Below are 16,668 nucleotides of genomic sequence, written 5' to 3' on the forward strand. Positions count from 1 at the left end.
TGGGCTAGTTATTGTGCAATGTATTTTATGCCATGTCTGTTCTAGTAGCGGTACCATAATGCTGTGTTGATTGCTGAATTGATGTGAAACACTTAAAGGCCATCCCCAATGGAAAAGTAATCTTGTCCGCTAGCGTGGGGAAGGACATCTAGAGGCCTGCACAGGCATGAATTTTAAGCCCTGCCCATGCCCATGACGTTCAGGCCCTACCCTACCCATGCCTCCGACGTTCAGGCCCTACCCTACCCATGCCTCCGACGTTCAGGCCCTACCCTACCCATGCCCCCGACGTTCAGGCCCTACCCTACCCATGCCTCCGACGTTCAGGCCCTACCCTACCCATGCCTCCGACGTTCAGGCCCTACCCTACCCATGCCTCCGACGTTCAGGCCCTACCCTACCCATGCCCCCGACGTTCAGGCCCGACCCTACCAATGCCCCCGACTTTCAGGCCCTACCCTACCCCAGCCCCATTGCATCTGCCAGATTTAAGGCCCGGTCCGAAATCAGAAATAACTTCTTCCATTAGTAAATTCATTAGCTGCTCCTATGCTTGTCATTGCTCCCTATGCACAGCTCGCACTGCATGCGCTCTACCCGTGACGCTCGGAGTCTGAGTATCCATAGCAACGGCTCTGCTTGGGCTGCTCTGCTCAATGAGGAGACATAAGTGAGCAGTTAGCTGCTTTATGTCACTCTAAACTCAGACAACTCAAGTAACATTATTTTCTTTGAAATAATCTCTCCTGTTTTATATTTGACGAGGTTGAAGCACTTCTGACACCATGTTATGATCTTAGTCAGATATGACTACTGTGCAGCAGAGCACAAGCAGATGGCTCAACTTCAATATGTTAGTGATCAAATTAGTGATATCCGAGCCCTGCCCATACCCTAGTTATTGATAAATAAATAAAAAACAGGCCCTACCCGATGTATAATCGGGGCTCCCGAGTGGCGCAGCGGTCTAAGGCGCTGTATCACATCCGGCCGTGATTGGGAGTCCCATAGGGTGGCGCACAATTGGCCCAGCGTCGTCCTGGTTTGGCCGGGGTAGGCCGTCATTGTAAATAAGAATTTGCTCTTAACTGACTTGCCTAGTTAAATAAAGGTAAAATAAAATAAAAAAATTGGGGTTGGGTAGCAGAGCTCTAAGGGCATCCCATTCTGATGTCCTGGGAACACCCATCATCCCAGGCATTCAAATGCATTGATTGAATTATGTTTGAATTATGAGTTACACCTGTGGCACTACCATTACAAATGTCTCCAAACGAGAACTTTCTCACCAGAAGTAATTGTCCCATGATGTGTGATGATTAAGAAGCACTAGGCCTTTATCTTAATTTCTCTGACTAAATTTAAGACACTTTTGAATCTCCTGATGTGGTCATATTACTGGAAAACTGTTTAAATAAGTCCGGGATAAGGAGGCTAGGACTATCATGAGGCTTTTAAGGAAGTTGACAGCAGCTAGGCATTTGGCTATAAAGTTTTCCCTCAGGACATCAGCAAATCCACAGTGTGTAACTTTTTAATGTAGCCTAGTATTCTTAGACTTCAGTCTGTTACAGCGGGCCAAACTGCATTGGACATGAAATGCCTTAGGAAATATCATTCTGGTTATTCTTTCATTATGTATTGTATGAGTGGAAACCTAATGAATAGTAAACAGTGTATTGTAATACCTCTTGTCTTGTAATATGTCTTGTGACCACCTGTTTAATCTTCAAATTTCATGTAGCTCTCCAAACCTAAGGTCGAAGTTGACTATGTTCAGTGGGTAAAAGTTTGCCGTTTGTCCAAGTGCTTTTGTGTCAGTTTTTGTTGTTGCAGTTTTAGTGTGTTCATGAAATGCCCTCTTTTTCACAGATCTGCACCAACATATTCCGGACTCTTCCGCCGAGTGACAACCCTGATTTTGACCCAGAGGAGGACGAGCCTACTCTCGAGGCCTCATGGCCACACATACAGGTTAAACCACGTCACTTCAACTTAACCTCATCTTAACTCTACTTTTTTTAACATATGTGTTATACCTGGTAGTATGCGCTATATGTATATTTCATTTGGCTCAGATTTAGTTCGTTGACTTTTCCCAGCTTGTCTACGAGTTCCTCCTGCGATTCTTGGAGAACCCAGACTTTCAGCCCAGCATCGCCAAGCGCTACATTGATCAGAAGTTTGTGCTGCAGGTAAGCATTGCAATCTGATGTCACCCGTCAATGACCCTTATCCCCTCAGATTTCATGCCATCGTCAGTCAAATGGCCACGTGACATCGCCATCAGCAGGGGTGTGTGTATTCACTAGGAGGCAAACGGGCCAAAACATTGAACTTGTCCAATAAGAAAGTCTTGTTTTCTGTTCTTAACGTTTTCCGTTGCATACACCCCTGGTTTGTCAGTGTTGTTCAAAGCTATTGTATTGTTTACCAAATATTGTAGAGACTCTCATTTTCTGTTGTTTACTGATGTCACTGTCGGTTCTCTGTGGAACAAAAAGGGTACGCACAGAAACAAGGCCAAACTAAGTGAAGTCAAGAAGACAGACCTGGCAGCCTCACAAGCCTCAGACTGCCTGCTTAACATCTTCTCTTCAAAAGACTCCAGTACAATACATCAAACACCAACCATGTTTGAATAATCATTTGGTAAATGAATCTGTTTTGTTAAAGCGGTCATTTTGATTTGGCTTTGAACAAAAGCGGCACCGATGTGCAATTCCGTTTTGCGCTCCAGAGCAGAAAGGTCAGAGTATGACCGACCGAAAACAATGAACATGTTTGATTGATTATCTCTCCTGGCAGTTATCAAAGCCAGTTTTTTTTTAACATTACATCCTGTGAAAGTTAGTTTGGAGCATAACATTTTACATAGAGTACATTTCTTCAGTGTTAGTCTCAGTATTTAGCCTAGCTTCTCACGGGCACATATGCCCTGATCCCAGATTGCCCGAGTATGTCTCAATGGTATTTCACCATCTTAACGTCCCACCTTGGGTCGTAATCATTAGGCACCAAAAGGTAGAAAACAGACTGAAACTGGAAGAGACAACCTGACATTTCCGTTACAAAACGTTTGCTGCGGTGTGCCCTAATGAATACGACCCTGTCTCACCCTTGCTGGAGCTCTTCAGCGGTAACCTGCTGGGGCTGTGCCGTGCGTATTTATCGAGCCGTCCTCCTCTCCCTAGAGCGAGGGAATAAAAGGACGAACGCTATGGCCTGGAATGTTGGCTGAGCTGCAGCATCCGAGGTGCTCTGGCTGAGTTTCCATGATGCGAGTGGTGGAGTGGTGTCGTGGGGAAGCTTTAAATAGCTCCCTATTGTTTACTCTGTTGGAAGGGAAAAGGGGACTGTGGTTGGAAAGAGGCTGGTGAAGGGGCCGGGCTAAGGGTCGGACAGAGAGGACAGGCCCTGTTTTTTCTGTGGTTGTTTAATTCTCAGTGCTCTCTCCTGTTTCTCTATGACTGTTGGAGACAGACCTTGACATGGGAGAGGGACTGTACAATCAGTTCACATTGGAACGTTTGTGTATTTATAGCCGACTGTATTTCATTTCATCAGGTTGAGCTGTCAGGACATATTTTATGCATAGTTATTTATTAGGGAAATTGCACTCTCTGTGAATGTAGTAGTCTTTGAAATGGTGTAGTACGTGCAGAGGGGAAGGAAGTACAGCCCTGTCATTACCAGAGTTGCGGAGGTGTTGTCACTATAGATTGGCTTCCTGTCGCTCTGCTGATGCTGGACAAAAAACTCCTCTCAAAACATCCACATGAAAGGTGTCGTACTCTCCCAAATATTCAATCAGTTTGAAGATATAAGCATAATTTTAAATGTTTCCAAATGATGTACATATTGCAGCGGGCACTGGTTTTTCTCCCAGTTACTGAATGCCCACTAAAGAATGGAATACATACAATTGTACCATGATATTTGATTAGAAAGCTCTCTTTCAAAGTGTGTTGATATTTAACAAGGAAGCCGTTGAGTCCAGATCTTATGTAGCCTATGTTTCTTGTCTCTGGATGTGTCACAGATAGTCATCATGCAGAGCTCATTGTGTGGTTAGTGGCTGCTGCTGTGGTATGATCAGAACGCCTGTCTTCACTGTCAGCTATGTGCTTGTCAGGGCAGGGGGACTGGGAGAGGGCCTGGTGGGACAACAACATGGCAGGGAAAACACTCAACACATTCTGTTTTGACTGGCTGACTGGTTGATTGGCTGGCTGGCTGGCTGGCTGGCTGGCTGGTTGACTAACTGACTTGCTGAAGGCAGTGAGGAGTTATTCTCACCAGCCCCGCCCATATCCTGAAACTGAACAAACCCTTTGCTGTTGAACAAGGCTTCTAGTCACTTGGAAAGATGCTTTGCTAGAACTGAACTGAAACCTATTGTGAGTCATGCATTCAAATTACAGTGACACTCTCTCTGTTACCTTGTTCCTCACTTTTTACTTTCTGTTTGAACCTATATCTGTCTCTCTATACTGTGTATGTCTGTGCACGCACACAATATTGTACCCTTAAGTAGTGTTAAGCGGTATTGCCTCTGCTTCCTGTATATAATACAGGTTAGGCTACTGACTGTAGAAAGAGGCTGTTTGCACAAGTCTAATCCCGATCATTAGATATATGCTATGAACCCATTAAGCCCTGTGTTGTCAAAACAACAATACTTAGTGACAGAGGTCTCTCGACCTCCGTACGTTCTCTCTATGTTCTCCCCCTCCTAGTGCACGGTTAGCCTGTCCAGGCAGAGCTCTCTGTGAGGGGTCTGGATGTGACTGTCTCAAATGGCACCCTGTTCACTATAGGGAATCCCATAGGGCTCTGATGGAAGGTAGTGCACTGAATAGGGTATAGGGTATTATTTCCGATGCAGCCCGCGTCTCCGATTGAACTCTTCTCTTCCAGGTGGGATTATTATTAAATGACGCCGTCACGTCATTGGCACTCAGCGAAAGGAAAGAGAGCTCCAGGGGGGCTGTTTTTACCTTTGAGCACAGACTGAGGCTTAGAGGAAGAGCGGAAGAGCGAGGAAGTGCTGGAGGTCACAACCTCCCCGTGGATACACCCCAATTATTTACGTAGCTGCTCCAGACCCACTTCCTCCCTCTCTGACTTCTCAATCAACATACTGCACACAGCTACAGTGTAGACTGTACGCGCATTACAACAAGCCCGTATTAAGTTTGTCTGTCTACAGCTCAAATGCATGCATGCACACGTGCATAGGGTGTACACACAGCGCACAGCAGGGGGTGCGATGATTGCTTTTCTGTCACGCAGTGTCAAGCTCACCTGACACCTGAAAGGCATTGACATGCATTGTTTCTTTTAGCTTCTCTCAGAGGGCTGCACATAAACAGACAGGATGAGGATCAGCCATTTTGTTTATGCACCATTCTCCTTCCATCCTGGTCTCAGTGTGTGTCTGTGCTTTGTAAAAATAGAGACCTGTTGTTCTGCTTCCCTATCGATAAAACTGGAGGTACTTTCTCTGAGGTTTAGCAGAATGTCGCTCTTTGTTTTGCTGCTTTTATCTGCAGCAGGAAGTAGCCTTAGACCTGCAGAGAAAATAACTACTTCGAGTGTAGGTTTCAGAAACTTATTGGCTTCTTCTGAAAAATAGTAATTTCAGTTCAACCATGACTCATCAGTAATGACCCTTTTGCACAGACAATTGACATTGTTGGAGGTTGGTTGTAACAATAGCTCTGTCACAGTGGCAACAGCTCTGGTGGAGATTCCTGCAATCAGCATGCCAATTGCACGCTCCCTCAAAACTTGAGACATCTGTGGGATTGTGTTGTGTGACAAAACTGCACATTTTAGAGTGGCCTTTTATTGTCCACAGGACAAGGTGCATCTGTGTAATTATCATGCTGTTTAATCAGCTTCTTGATATGTCACACCTGTCAAGTGGATGGATTATCTTGGCAAAGGAGAAATGCTCACTAACAGGGATTTAACCAGATTTGTGAACAACATTTTTGTGCATATGAAACATTTCTGAAATATTTCAGCTCATGAAACATGGGACCAACACTTTACATGTTGTGTTTTTGTTCAGTATAAAATGTGATTTAAGATTATCTCCAGCTCAGGGCTCCAGCTATGCAATTTGTTTGCTAACTTGCTAGCTAGCAAGATCAAACTTCTTGGTTACAGCAATCAACCCCTGCTGGATCAAGATTCCTGCTCCCTAGATTGTTTTCTGCGTCAAAAAAACATCCCTTGTGTGGACTGCCGGTAATATCATATACCCCGGTATGGTACAGGAACACTGCCGGTAATATCGTATACCCCGGTATGGTACAGGAACACTGCCGGTAATATCGTATACCCCGGTATGGTACAGGAACACTGCCGGTAATATCGTTTACCCCGGTATGGTACAGGAACACTGCCGGTAATATCGTATACCCCGGTATGGTACAGGAACACTGCCGGTAATATCGTATACCCCGGTATGGTACAGGAACACTGCCGGTAATATCGTATACCCCGGTATGGTACAGGAACACTGCCGGTAATATCGTATACCCCGGTATGGTACAGGAACACTGCCGGTAATATCGTATACCCCGGTATGGTACAGGAACACTGCCGGTAATATCGTATACCCCGGTATGGTACAGGAACACTGCCGGTAATATCGTATACCCCGGTATGGTACAGGAACACTGCTGAAAATATTGTATACCCCGGTATGGTACAGGAACGGTATGAAGGTATGACCATCTGAATACCACCCAGCCCTACAGAACACAACCCTGGTCAGAGTTGTTCTACGTCTATAATGTTTCGTTAGCTAGGTGGTTAGACTGTGTTGGCTTAGCTTATTAGCACCAATAGTGTAACAGCCCTCTACTTTCAGGATATTTTCATCATTCATACAGTGAATCGACTGACTGACTGATGACGAACGTACAGTACTGTGTCCCTCTGGGAGCTTTGTCTCTCAGACATCATAGGTTCTTCTTGGATGACCTTGCAGAACAGAACAATTCGCTCAGCTCCCAGACCCCAGTGCGACTGTAACATAACAGACATAACAGACACAGCAGAGGTCAAGTTCAGGAAAAAGTGCATTAGCCTCTGGGTGAAATCCCACTGGTCGGGTCTTGATGATCACTGATGGTGATTGAATATTGACCCTGGCCCCGGGCCCCCTGCATGGCTGAATCATAGTCTTGTCCGGGCCACGTCCCAACACTATCAAGCAACATCCTTATCTATGGCCTATTTCCTTGTCCTCGCTGATTTGAGTGGACTTGATGGATGCAGGCTAAGTAGCATTGCAAGAATAAAGCTGAAAACAGCAGTTAGCTGTAAATTAGCTTCCCGCATTTGGAGTGATGACATAAGGTCATACAATAGGTCAAAGGATGTTATTAAGAGTATTGGGAAGCAGCCTAGTATCGTCTGTGTGTCTGCAACAGAGGAGTCTGCTGCCTCGGTGTCAAGCTGGGGGATGAGGGCTGGACTGTAACGGAGGAGGCTGCTGCCTTGGTGCCAGGCTGGAGGAGGGCTGGACTGTAACGAAGGAGTCTGCTGCCTTGGTGCCGGGCTGGGGGAGGAGGGCTAGACTGTAACGGGAGTCTGCTGCCTTGGTGCCAGACTGAGGGACTGAGGGACTGCGGGACTGGAACGGGGGCACTGCTCTGCTGGAATGGCAACCCTGTCATTGTGGTCCTGGCAACCTCATAAAATGACGAAACCCACATTTTAGGAACTGGCCGACATCAGCACTAGCTAGGCTATTCCTCTGGGCTCAGTGGCATGTTCCTACACCGCTCCTCTCCTTTAAACAGTAACATTACAGTACTGATCACTGATACCAAAATTGCTCCTCTCCTTTAAACAGTAGCTAACATTACAGTACAAAGGACTGATCCTAAACCGCTAATTTCCTTTCAACAGCAATTTGCCCGCCCACAAGACGCCATACACGTGGTCTGCGGATGTGAGGCTGGTTGCATGTACTGCCAAATTTTCTAAAACAACATTGGTAGAGAAATTAACATAAAATTCTCTGGCAACCGCTCTTGTGGACATTCCTGCAGTCAGCATGCCAATTGCACACTCCTTGAGTGTGCAATTGACACAACTGCACATTTTAGAATGGTCTTTTATTGTCCCGAGCACAAGGTGCACCTGTGTAATGATCATGCTTCTTGATATGCCGCACCTGTCAGGAGGATGGATTATCTTGACAAAGGAGAAATGCTCACTAACAGGGACGTAAACAAATTTGTGCTCAAAATTTGAGAGATTGTGCGATTTGGAAAATTTCTGTGATTTTATTTCAGCTCCGGAAATATGGGACCAGCACTTTACATGTTGCGTTTTATATTTTTGATCAGTGTGTGTATATACCTGCACCAGAACCTACAGGGTTACATCATGTATATGATATGCAAGCAGTTGGTAGCTGCAATAAGATATAATGTGATTTATGTCTGTTCTTGGCTCTGATGACTAGTAGGTAGCGGCAGGTAGCCTAGCGGTTAGAGCGTTGGGGCAGTAACCGAAAGGTCGCTGGTTTGAATACACGAGGTAAAAAAGGTCAAAGATCTGTGCCCTTGAGCAAGGCACTTAACCCTAACTATCTCCAGTGGTGCTGTACTACTATGGCTGACCCTGTAAAACAACACATTTCACTGCACCTATCTGGTGTATGTGACAAAACATAATTCTTTGTTGTAGCAGGCATATAGTTGACTATATTTGTCACATTTGGTGATAAAAACATAGTAAGTTTGGCCTCCCGGGTGGCGCAGTGGTCTAGGGCACTGCATCGCAGTGCTAGCTGCGCCACCAGAGTCTCCGGGTTCGCGCCCAGGCTCTGTCGCAGCCGGCCGCGACCGGGAGGTCCGTAGGGCGACGCACAATTGGGCTAGCGTCGTCCGGGTTAGAGAGGGTTTGGCCGGTAGGGATATCCTTGTCTCATCGCGCTCCAGTGACTCCTGTGGCGGGCCGGGTGCAGTGCGCGCTAACCAAGGGGGCCAGGTGCACGGTGTTTCCTCCGACACATTGGTGCGGCTGGCTTCCGGGTTGGAAGCTTCTGTGTTAAGAAGCAGTGCGGCTTGGTTGGGTTGTGCTTCGGAGGACGCGTGGCTTTCGACCTTCGTCTCTCCCGAGCCCGTACGGGAGTTGTAGCGATGAGACAAGATAGTAATTACTAGCGATTGGATACCACGAAAATTGGGGAGAAAAGGGGAGAAAATTTAAAAAATAAAATAAAACATAGTAAGTTTTAGTTGAAACTGTCTTTAAATCATGTTTATTCTGGGTTCGCGCCCAGGCTCTGTCGCAGCCGGCCGCGACCGGGAGGTCCGTAGGGCGACGCACAATTGGCCTAGCGTCGTCCGGGTTAGAGAGAGTTTGGCACAGAGATATCTTATATCTCTGTAGGTATGACTGGGACCTCTGTATGTTTACGCTGCTATTTGTTTCTTTACATTGGTTGGTTGTTTAGCAACGAAACCGACAGGTGCGCAAATATGGGGTGAAACAGATGGGGTTGGCTTAAATTGTTGACATGTAAACTATATTGTCTCCAATTTTTATTGAAAACATAAATAAATGAGCACTTATTGTCTCTCAAATGCATCGTTACAGTTGTTTTAATAATACTGATTGTGGCTTCTATCAATGTACAGTGGGGAGAACAAGTATTTGATACACTGCCGATTTTGCAGGTTTTCCTACTTACAAAGCATGTAGAGGTCTGTCATTTTTATCATAGGTACACTTCAACTGTGAGAGACGGAATCTAAAACAAAAATCCAGAAAATCACATTGTATGATTTTTAAGTAATTAATTTGCATTTTATTGCATGACATAAGTATTTGATCACCTACCAACCAGTAAGAATTCCGGCTCTCACAGACCTGTTAGTTTTTCTTTAAGAAGCCCTCCTGTTCTCCACTCATTACCTGTATTAACTGCACCTGTTTGAACTCGTTACCTGTATAAAAGACACCTGTCCACACACTCAATCAAACAGACTCCAACCTCTCCACAATGGCCAAGACCAGAGAGCTGTGTAAGGACATCAGGGATAAATTGTAGACCTGTACAAGGCTGGGATGGGCTACAGGACAATAGCCAAGCAGCTTGGTGAGAAGGCAACAACTGTTGGCACAATTATTAGAAAATGGAAGAAGTTCAAGATGACGGTCAATCATCCTCGGTCTGGGGCTCCATGCAAGATCTCACCTCGTGGGGCATCAATGATCATGAGGAATGTGAGGGATCAGCCCAGAACTACACGGCAGGACCTGGTCAATGACCTGAAGAGAGCTGGGACCACAGTCTCAAAGAAAACCATTAGTAACACACTACGCCGTCATGGATTAAAATCCTGCAGCGCACGCAAGGTCCCCCTGCTCAAGCCAGCGCATGTCCAGGCCCGTCTGAAGTTTGCCAATGACCATCTGGATGATCCAGAGGAGGAATGGGAGAAGGTCATGTGGTCTGATGAGACAAAAATAGAGCTTTTTGCTCTAAACTCCACTCGCCGTGTTTGGAGGAATAGAAGGATGAGTACAACCCCAAGAACACCATCCCAACTGTGAAGCATGGAGGTGGAAACATCATTCTTTGGGGATGCTTTTCTGCAAAGGGGACAGGACGACTGCACCGTATTGAGGGGAGGATGGATGGGGCCATGTATCGCCAGATCTTGACCAACAACCTCCTTCCCTCAGTAAGAGCATTGAAGATGGGTCGTGGCTGGATCTTCCAGCATGACAACGACCCGAAACACACAGCCAGGGCAACTAAGGAGTGGCTCCGTAAGAAGCATCTCAAGGTCCTGGAGTGGCCTAGCCAGTCTCCAGACCTGAACCCAATAGAAAATCTTTGGAGGGAGCTGAAAGTCCGTATTGCCCAGCGACAGCCCCGAAACCTGAAAGATCTGGAGAAGGTCTGTATGGAGGAGTGGGCCAAAATCCCTGCTGCAGTGTGTGCAAACCTGGTCAAGAACTACAGGAAACGTATGATCTCTGTAATTGCAAACAAAGGTTTCTGTACCAAATATTAAGTTCTGCTTTTCTGATGTATCAAATACTTATGTCATGCAATAAAATGCAAATTAATTACTTAAAAATCATACAATGTGATTTTCTGGATTTTTGTTTTAGATTCCGACTCTCACAGTAGAAGTGTACCTATGATAAAAATGACAGACCTCTACGTGCTTTGTAAGTAGGAAAACCTGCAAAATCGGCAGTGTATCAAATACTTGTTCTCCCCACTGTAATTGTCTGCATAATTTCCAATCCCCCATATATATAATTTTTTTGTAAATATATACTATTTTAAATATATATATTTTACTTTATTATTTTCCCCTACCCTACAACCCCTTCCTTAATTGAAGTAAACTAATGGACAACAATACTTAAGCTTACACTTCCAGCTGATACATACTACATACATTTCACAGACAGTATATTTTACGTTAGTTATCTTTTGTTTGTTTTTAGTCCCAGCCTTCAGCTTAAATCAACAATATTTTACCGCTGGTTTAGAACTTTTGTGAAATATCACATTCTCATAGTTTCTATAGATTATAAAAGAAAGATAAACACCTTTGCTAATAGTATTATTATATTATTGATTGATTGTTCTTATCAAATCACCCAGCAGTGCTATTTGCAGAGTTGGTTACATGTAAGTGTTGCATTTCTTCAGCCATTCCTTAACCTACGACCAAAAACATGCAATACAATTGAAGTCGGACGTTTTACATACAACTTAGGTTGGAGTCATTAAAACAATTTTTTCAACCACTCCACAAATTTCTTGTTAACAAACTATAGTTTTGGCAAGTCGGTTACGACATCTACTTTATGCATGACACAAGTAATTTTTCCAACAATTGTTTACAGACAGATTATTTCACTTATAATTCACTGTATCACAATTCCAGTGGGTCAGAAGTTTACATACATACACTAAGTTGACTGTGCCTTTAAACAGCTTGGGAAAATGCATGGCTTTAGAAGCTTCTTATTTGAGTCAATTGGAGGTGTACCTGTGGATGTATTTCAAGGCCTACCTTCAAACTCAGTGCCTCTTTGCTTGACATCATGGGAAAATCAAAAGAAATCAGCTAAGACCTCCACAAAAAATGTTTTGCAGACCTCCACAAGTCTGGTTCATCCTTGGGAGCAATTTCCAAACGCCTGAAGATAACACGTTCATCTGTACAAACAATAGTACGCAAGTATAAACACCATGGGACCACGCAGCAGTCATACTGCTCAGGAAGGAGACGCGTTCTGTCTCCTAGAGATGAACATACTTTGGTGCGAAAAGTGCAAATCAATCCCAGAACAACAGCAAAGGACCTTGTGAAGATGCTGGAGGAAACAGGTACAAAAGTATCTATATCCACAGTAAAACGAGTCCTATATCGACATAACCTGAAAGGCCACTCAGCAAGGAAGAAGCCACTGCTCCAAAACCGCCATACAAAAGCCAGACTACGGTTTGCAACTGCACATGGGGACAAAGATTGTACTTTTTGGAGAAATGTCCTCTGGTCTGATGAAACAAAAATAGAACTGTTTGGCCATAATGACCATTATGTTCGGAGGAAAAAGGGGGAGGCTTGCATACCAAAGAACACCATCACAACAGCATCATGTTGTGGGGGTGCTTTGCTGCAGGAGGGACTGGTGCACTTCACAAAATAGATGGCATCATGAGGGGAAATTATGTGGATATATTGAAGCAACATTTCAAGACATCAGTCAGGAAGTTAAAGCTTAGACGCAAATGGGTCTTCTAAATAGACAATGACTCCAAGCATACTTCCAAAGTTGTGGCAAAATAGCGTAAGGACAGCAAAGTCAAGGTATTGGAGTGGCCATCACAAAGCCCTGACCTTAAACCTATAGAAAATGTCTGGGCAGAACTGAAAAAAGCGTATGTGAGCAAGGAGGCCTACAAACCTGACTCAGTTACACCAGCTCAGGAGAAATGGGCCAAAATTCTATGGTACAGTTTTTATTGCTATCTATCTGTAGTGTTAGTCCTTCCATTTCCTTTGTATTGTATGGACTCTTTTGACCTAAATTGCTTTTGTTTTATAGATGAGTACTGAATTGCATTGCCTCCTAAAGGCACATTTTAAGTGTGGATCTGCTGTACCTATGTCATGTCTGAAAAAGTCAGTTATAAATTATTCTGTTCTAGTTAAAAACAAGTTATCATCCAGTAGGCTGATTTCAATTTCCAATATCCTCATCCATGTGGAAATTCTGTAAGAGTAATATATATGCCAATTATGTGACCATCCGACCGCATTCTGTCCCTTATCAACATTTGTATTTATTTTTTATTTTGGCGCCATAGAGAATGACATAAGAAAGTAATCAAGCCGACTAGCTTGATTAAGCTTCCGCCATGTATATCTCACTAGGTCAGGGTATTTAAGCCTCCATATATCCACTAATTCCAATATATCCATGACATTTATGATTTCCTTAAGTGCCTGAGGGTGATAGTGTGATGTCCTTTATGGGTCCATAGAGGTATTTAAAACCGTATTATAATCTCCCACCGTAATAATAGAGTCTTGGGTTGATAAATTATTATATATATTTTCAAAGAAGTGTGGATCATCATTATTTGGACCATATAGGTTAAGAAGACATATCTGTTTATGGTCCAATAACATTTAAAATCATCTACCTTGAGGATCTGTTTGGACAATTAGCGCAATTGAATCAAAATTACTGTTAATTAATATCGTCACCCCTTTTGAATTGCTTTGCCCATGGGAGAAATATATTTCGCTCCCCTGTCCTTTTTCCACAAAACTTCATCTAAAATTGTTGAATGAGTTTCCTGTAAACCAATAGATATTATATTCCTTCTCTTTTAGCCAGGTAAATACTGATAGTATTTTCTTATTATCTGCTAAGACATTAGAATTATAACTGGCTATACTTATTTCACTAATTACCATTAATGAGACACAAGTCAATTCCATTTATCATAATATATGTTTTTGTAAACGTACCATGATGATTGAGTGTCTATATAGCTGTACCATGATAATTGCATTGCTACTAAGTAAACTTCCAATTGGTCCCAACTATTCCACCTGCTAAAACCCCTCCTCATCCTGAGTTGGGTTGTCATCCCAGTGACCGGTAGACCACCCACGATCCCATGGCCCCCGAGAGATCAGGACCCATCCTTCGATAAGAGCACACAGTGCCACCCACAGAACATAAGCAGATCAACCGGCAAAACCATTTCCATTGCCCTCAACCCAATTTTATATTATATTTAAAAAATATATATATACAATACCGTTCAAAAGTTTGGGGTCACTTGAAAGAAAAGCAATTTTTTTGGCCATTAAAATATCATCAAATTGATGAGAAATACAGTGTAGACATTGTTAATGTTATGACATGACTATTGTAGCTGGAAACGTCAGCTTTTTTATGGAATATCTACATAGGCGTACAGAGGCCCATTACCAGCAACCATCACTCCTGTGTTCCAATGGCACTTTGTTAGCTAATCCAAGTTTATCATTTTAAAAGGCTAATTGATCATTAGAAATCCATTTTGCAATTATGTTAGCACAGCTAAAACAGTTGTAATGATTTAAAGAAGCAATAAAACTGGCCTTCTTTAGACTAGTTTAGTATCTGGAGCATCAGCATTTGTGGATCTCGTACAACGTTGTGTACTAATCTCTTCACAGAACAGCGCAAACTGGCTCTAACCAGAATAGAGAAAGAGGAGTGGGAGGCCCTGGTGCACAACTGAGCAAGAGGACAAGTACTTTAGAGTGTCCAGTTTGAGAAACAGACGCCTCACAAGTCCTCAACTGGCAGCTTCATTAAATAGTACCCGCAAAACACCAGTTTCAACGTCAACAGTGAAGAGGCGACTCCGGGATGCTGGCCTTCTAGGCAGAGTTGCAAAGAGAAAGCCATATCTCAGACTGGTCAATAAAAAGAAAAGATGAAGATGGGCAAAAGAAAACAGACACGGGACAGAGGAAGAAAAAAGTGTTATGGACAGACGAATCTAAGTTTGAGGTGTTCGGATCACAAAGAAGAACATTCGTGAGATGCAGAAAAAATGAAAAGATGCTGGAGGAGTGCTTGACGCCATCTGTCAAGCATGGTGGAGGCAATGTGATGGTCTGGGAGTGTTTGGTGGTGATAAAGTAGGAGATTTGTACAGGGTTAAAGGGATCTTGAAGAAGGAAGGCTCTCTCCATTTTGCAACGCCATGCCATACCCTGTGGACAGTCCTTAATTGGAACCAATTTCCTCCTACAACAGGACAATGACCCAAATCACAGCTCCAAACTATTCAAGAACTATTTAGGGAGAAAGCAGTCAGATGGTATTCTGTCTATAATGAAGTGGCCAGCACAGTCACCGGATCTCAACGCTATGGAGCTGTTGTCGGAGCAGCTTGACCATATGGTACGTAAAAAGTGCCCATCAAGCCAATCCAACTTGTGAGAGGTGCTTCAAGAAGCATGGAAGCAACACATTGAAGAAGCAACAAATTGACAACTGGAATGCCAAAGGTCTGCAGGGCTGTAATTCAATTCAATTTTATTTTATATAGCCCTTCGTACATCAGCTAATATCTCGAAGTGCTGTACAGACACCCAGCCTAAAACCCCAAACAGCTAGTAATGCAGGTGTAGAAGCACGGTGGCTAGGAAAAACTCCCTAGAAAGGCCAAAACCTAGGAAGAAACCTAGAGAGGAACCAGGCTATGAGGGGTGGCCAGTCCTCTTCTGGCTGTGCCGGGTGGAGATTATAACAGAACTATGCCAAGATGTTCAAAAATGTTCATAAGTGACAAGCATGGTCAAATAATAATCATGAATAATTTTCAGTTGGCTTTTCATAGCCGATCATCAAGAGTTGAAAAACAACAGGTCTGGGACAGGTGGCGGTTCCATAACCGCAGGCAGAACAGCTGAAACTGGAATAGCAGCAAGGCCAGGCGGACTGGGGACAGCAAGGAGTCACCACGGGCGGCAGTCCCGACGCATGGTCCTAGGGCCCAGGTCCTCCGAGAGAAAGAAAGAGAGAAGGAGAAAATTAGAGAGAGCCAAGATTTTCAAAATGTTCATAAATGACAAGCATGGTCAAATAATAATCAGGAATAAATCTCAGTTGGCTTTTCATAGCCGATCATTAAGAGTTGAAAACAGCAGGTCTGGGACAGGTAGGGGTTCCATAACCGCAGGCAGAACAGTTGAAACTGGAATAGCAGCAAGGCCAGGCGGACTGGGGACAGCAAGGAGTCACCACGGCCGGTAGTCCCGACGTATGGTCCTAGGGCTCAGGTCCTCCGAGAGAAAGAAAGAGAGAAGGAGAAAATTAGAGAGCGCCAAGATTTTCAAAATGTTCATAAATGACAAGCATGGTCAAATAATAATCAGGAATAAATCTCAGTTGGCTTTTCATAGCCGATCATTAAGAGTTGAAAACAGCAGGTCTGGGACAGGTAGGGGTTCCATAACCGCAGGCAGAACAGTTGAAACTGGAATAGCAGCAAGGCCAGGCGGACTGGGGACAGCAAGGTGTCATCATGCCCGGTAGTCCTGACATATGGTCCTAGGGCTCAGGTTCTCAGAGAGAAAGAGA

General features: G+C 44.0%; 1 protein-coding gene across 1 annotated transcript in view; it reads left to right on the forward strand.

Annotated features, from left to right (window-relative positions):
* Positions 1-16,668, forward strand: part of ppp2r5a (protein phosphatase 2, regulatory subunit B', alpha isoform) — an 83,885-nt gene that overhangs the window by 51,469 nt on the left and 15,748 nt on the right. Inside the window, exons 3-4 of the mRNA XM_071369615.1 lie at positions 1,873-1,974; positions 2,103-2,195. Coding sequence (XP_071225716.1) covers positions 1,873-1,974; positions 2,103-2,195 — 195 coding nt within the window. The remainder of the gene's footprint in view (positions 1-1,872; positions 1,975-2,102; positions 2,196-16,668) is intronic.

The sequence above is a fragment of the Salvelinus alpinus genome, chromosome 27 (genome assembly GCF_045679555.1).
Source record: "Salvelinus alpinus chromosome 27, SLU_Salpinus.1, whole genome shotgun sequence".
NCBI classification, from domain to species: Eukaryota; Metazoa; Chordata; class Actinopteri; order Salmoniformes; family Salmonidae; genus Salvelinus; species Salvelinus alpinus.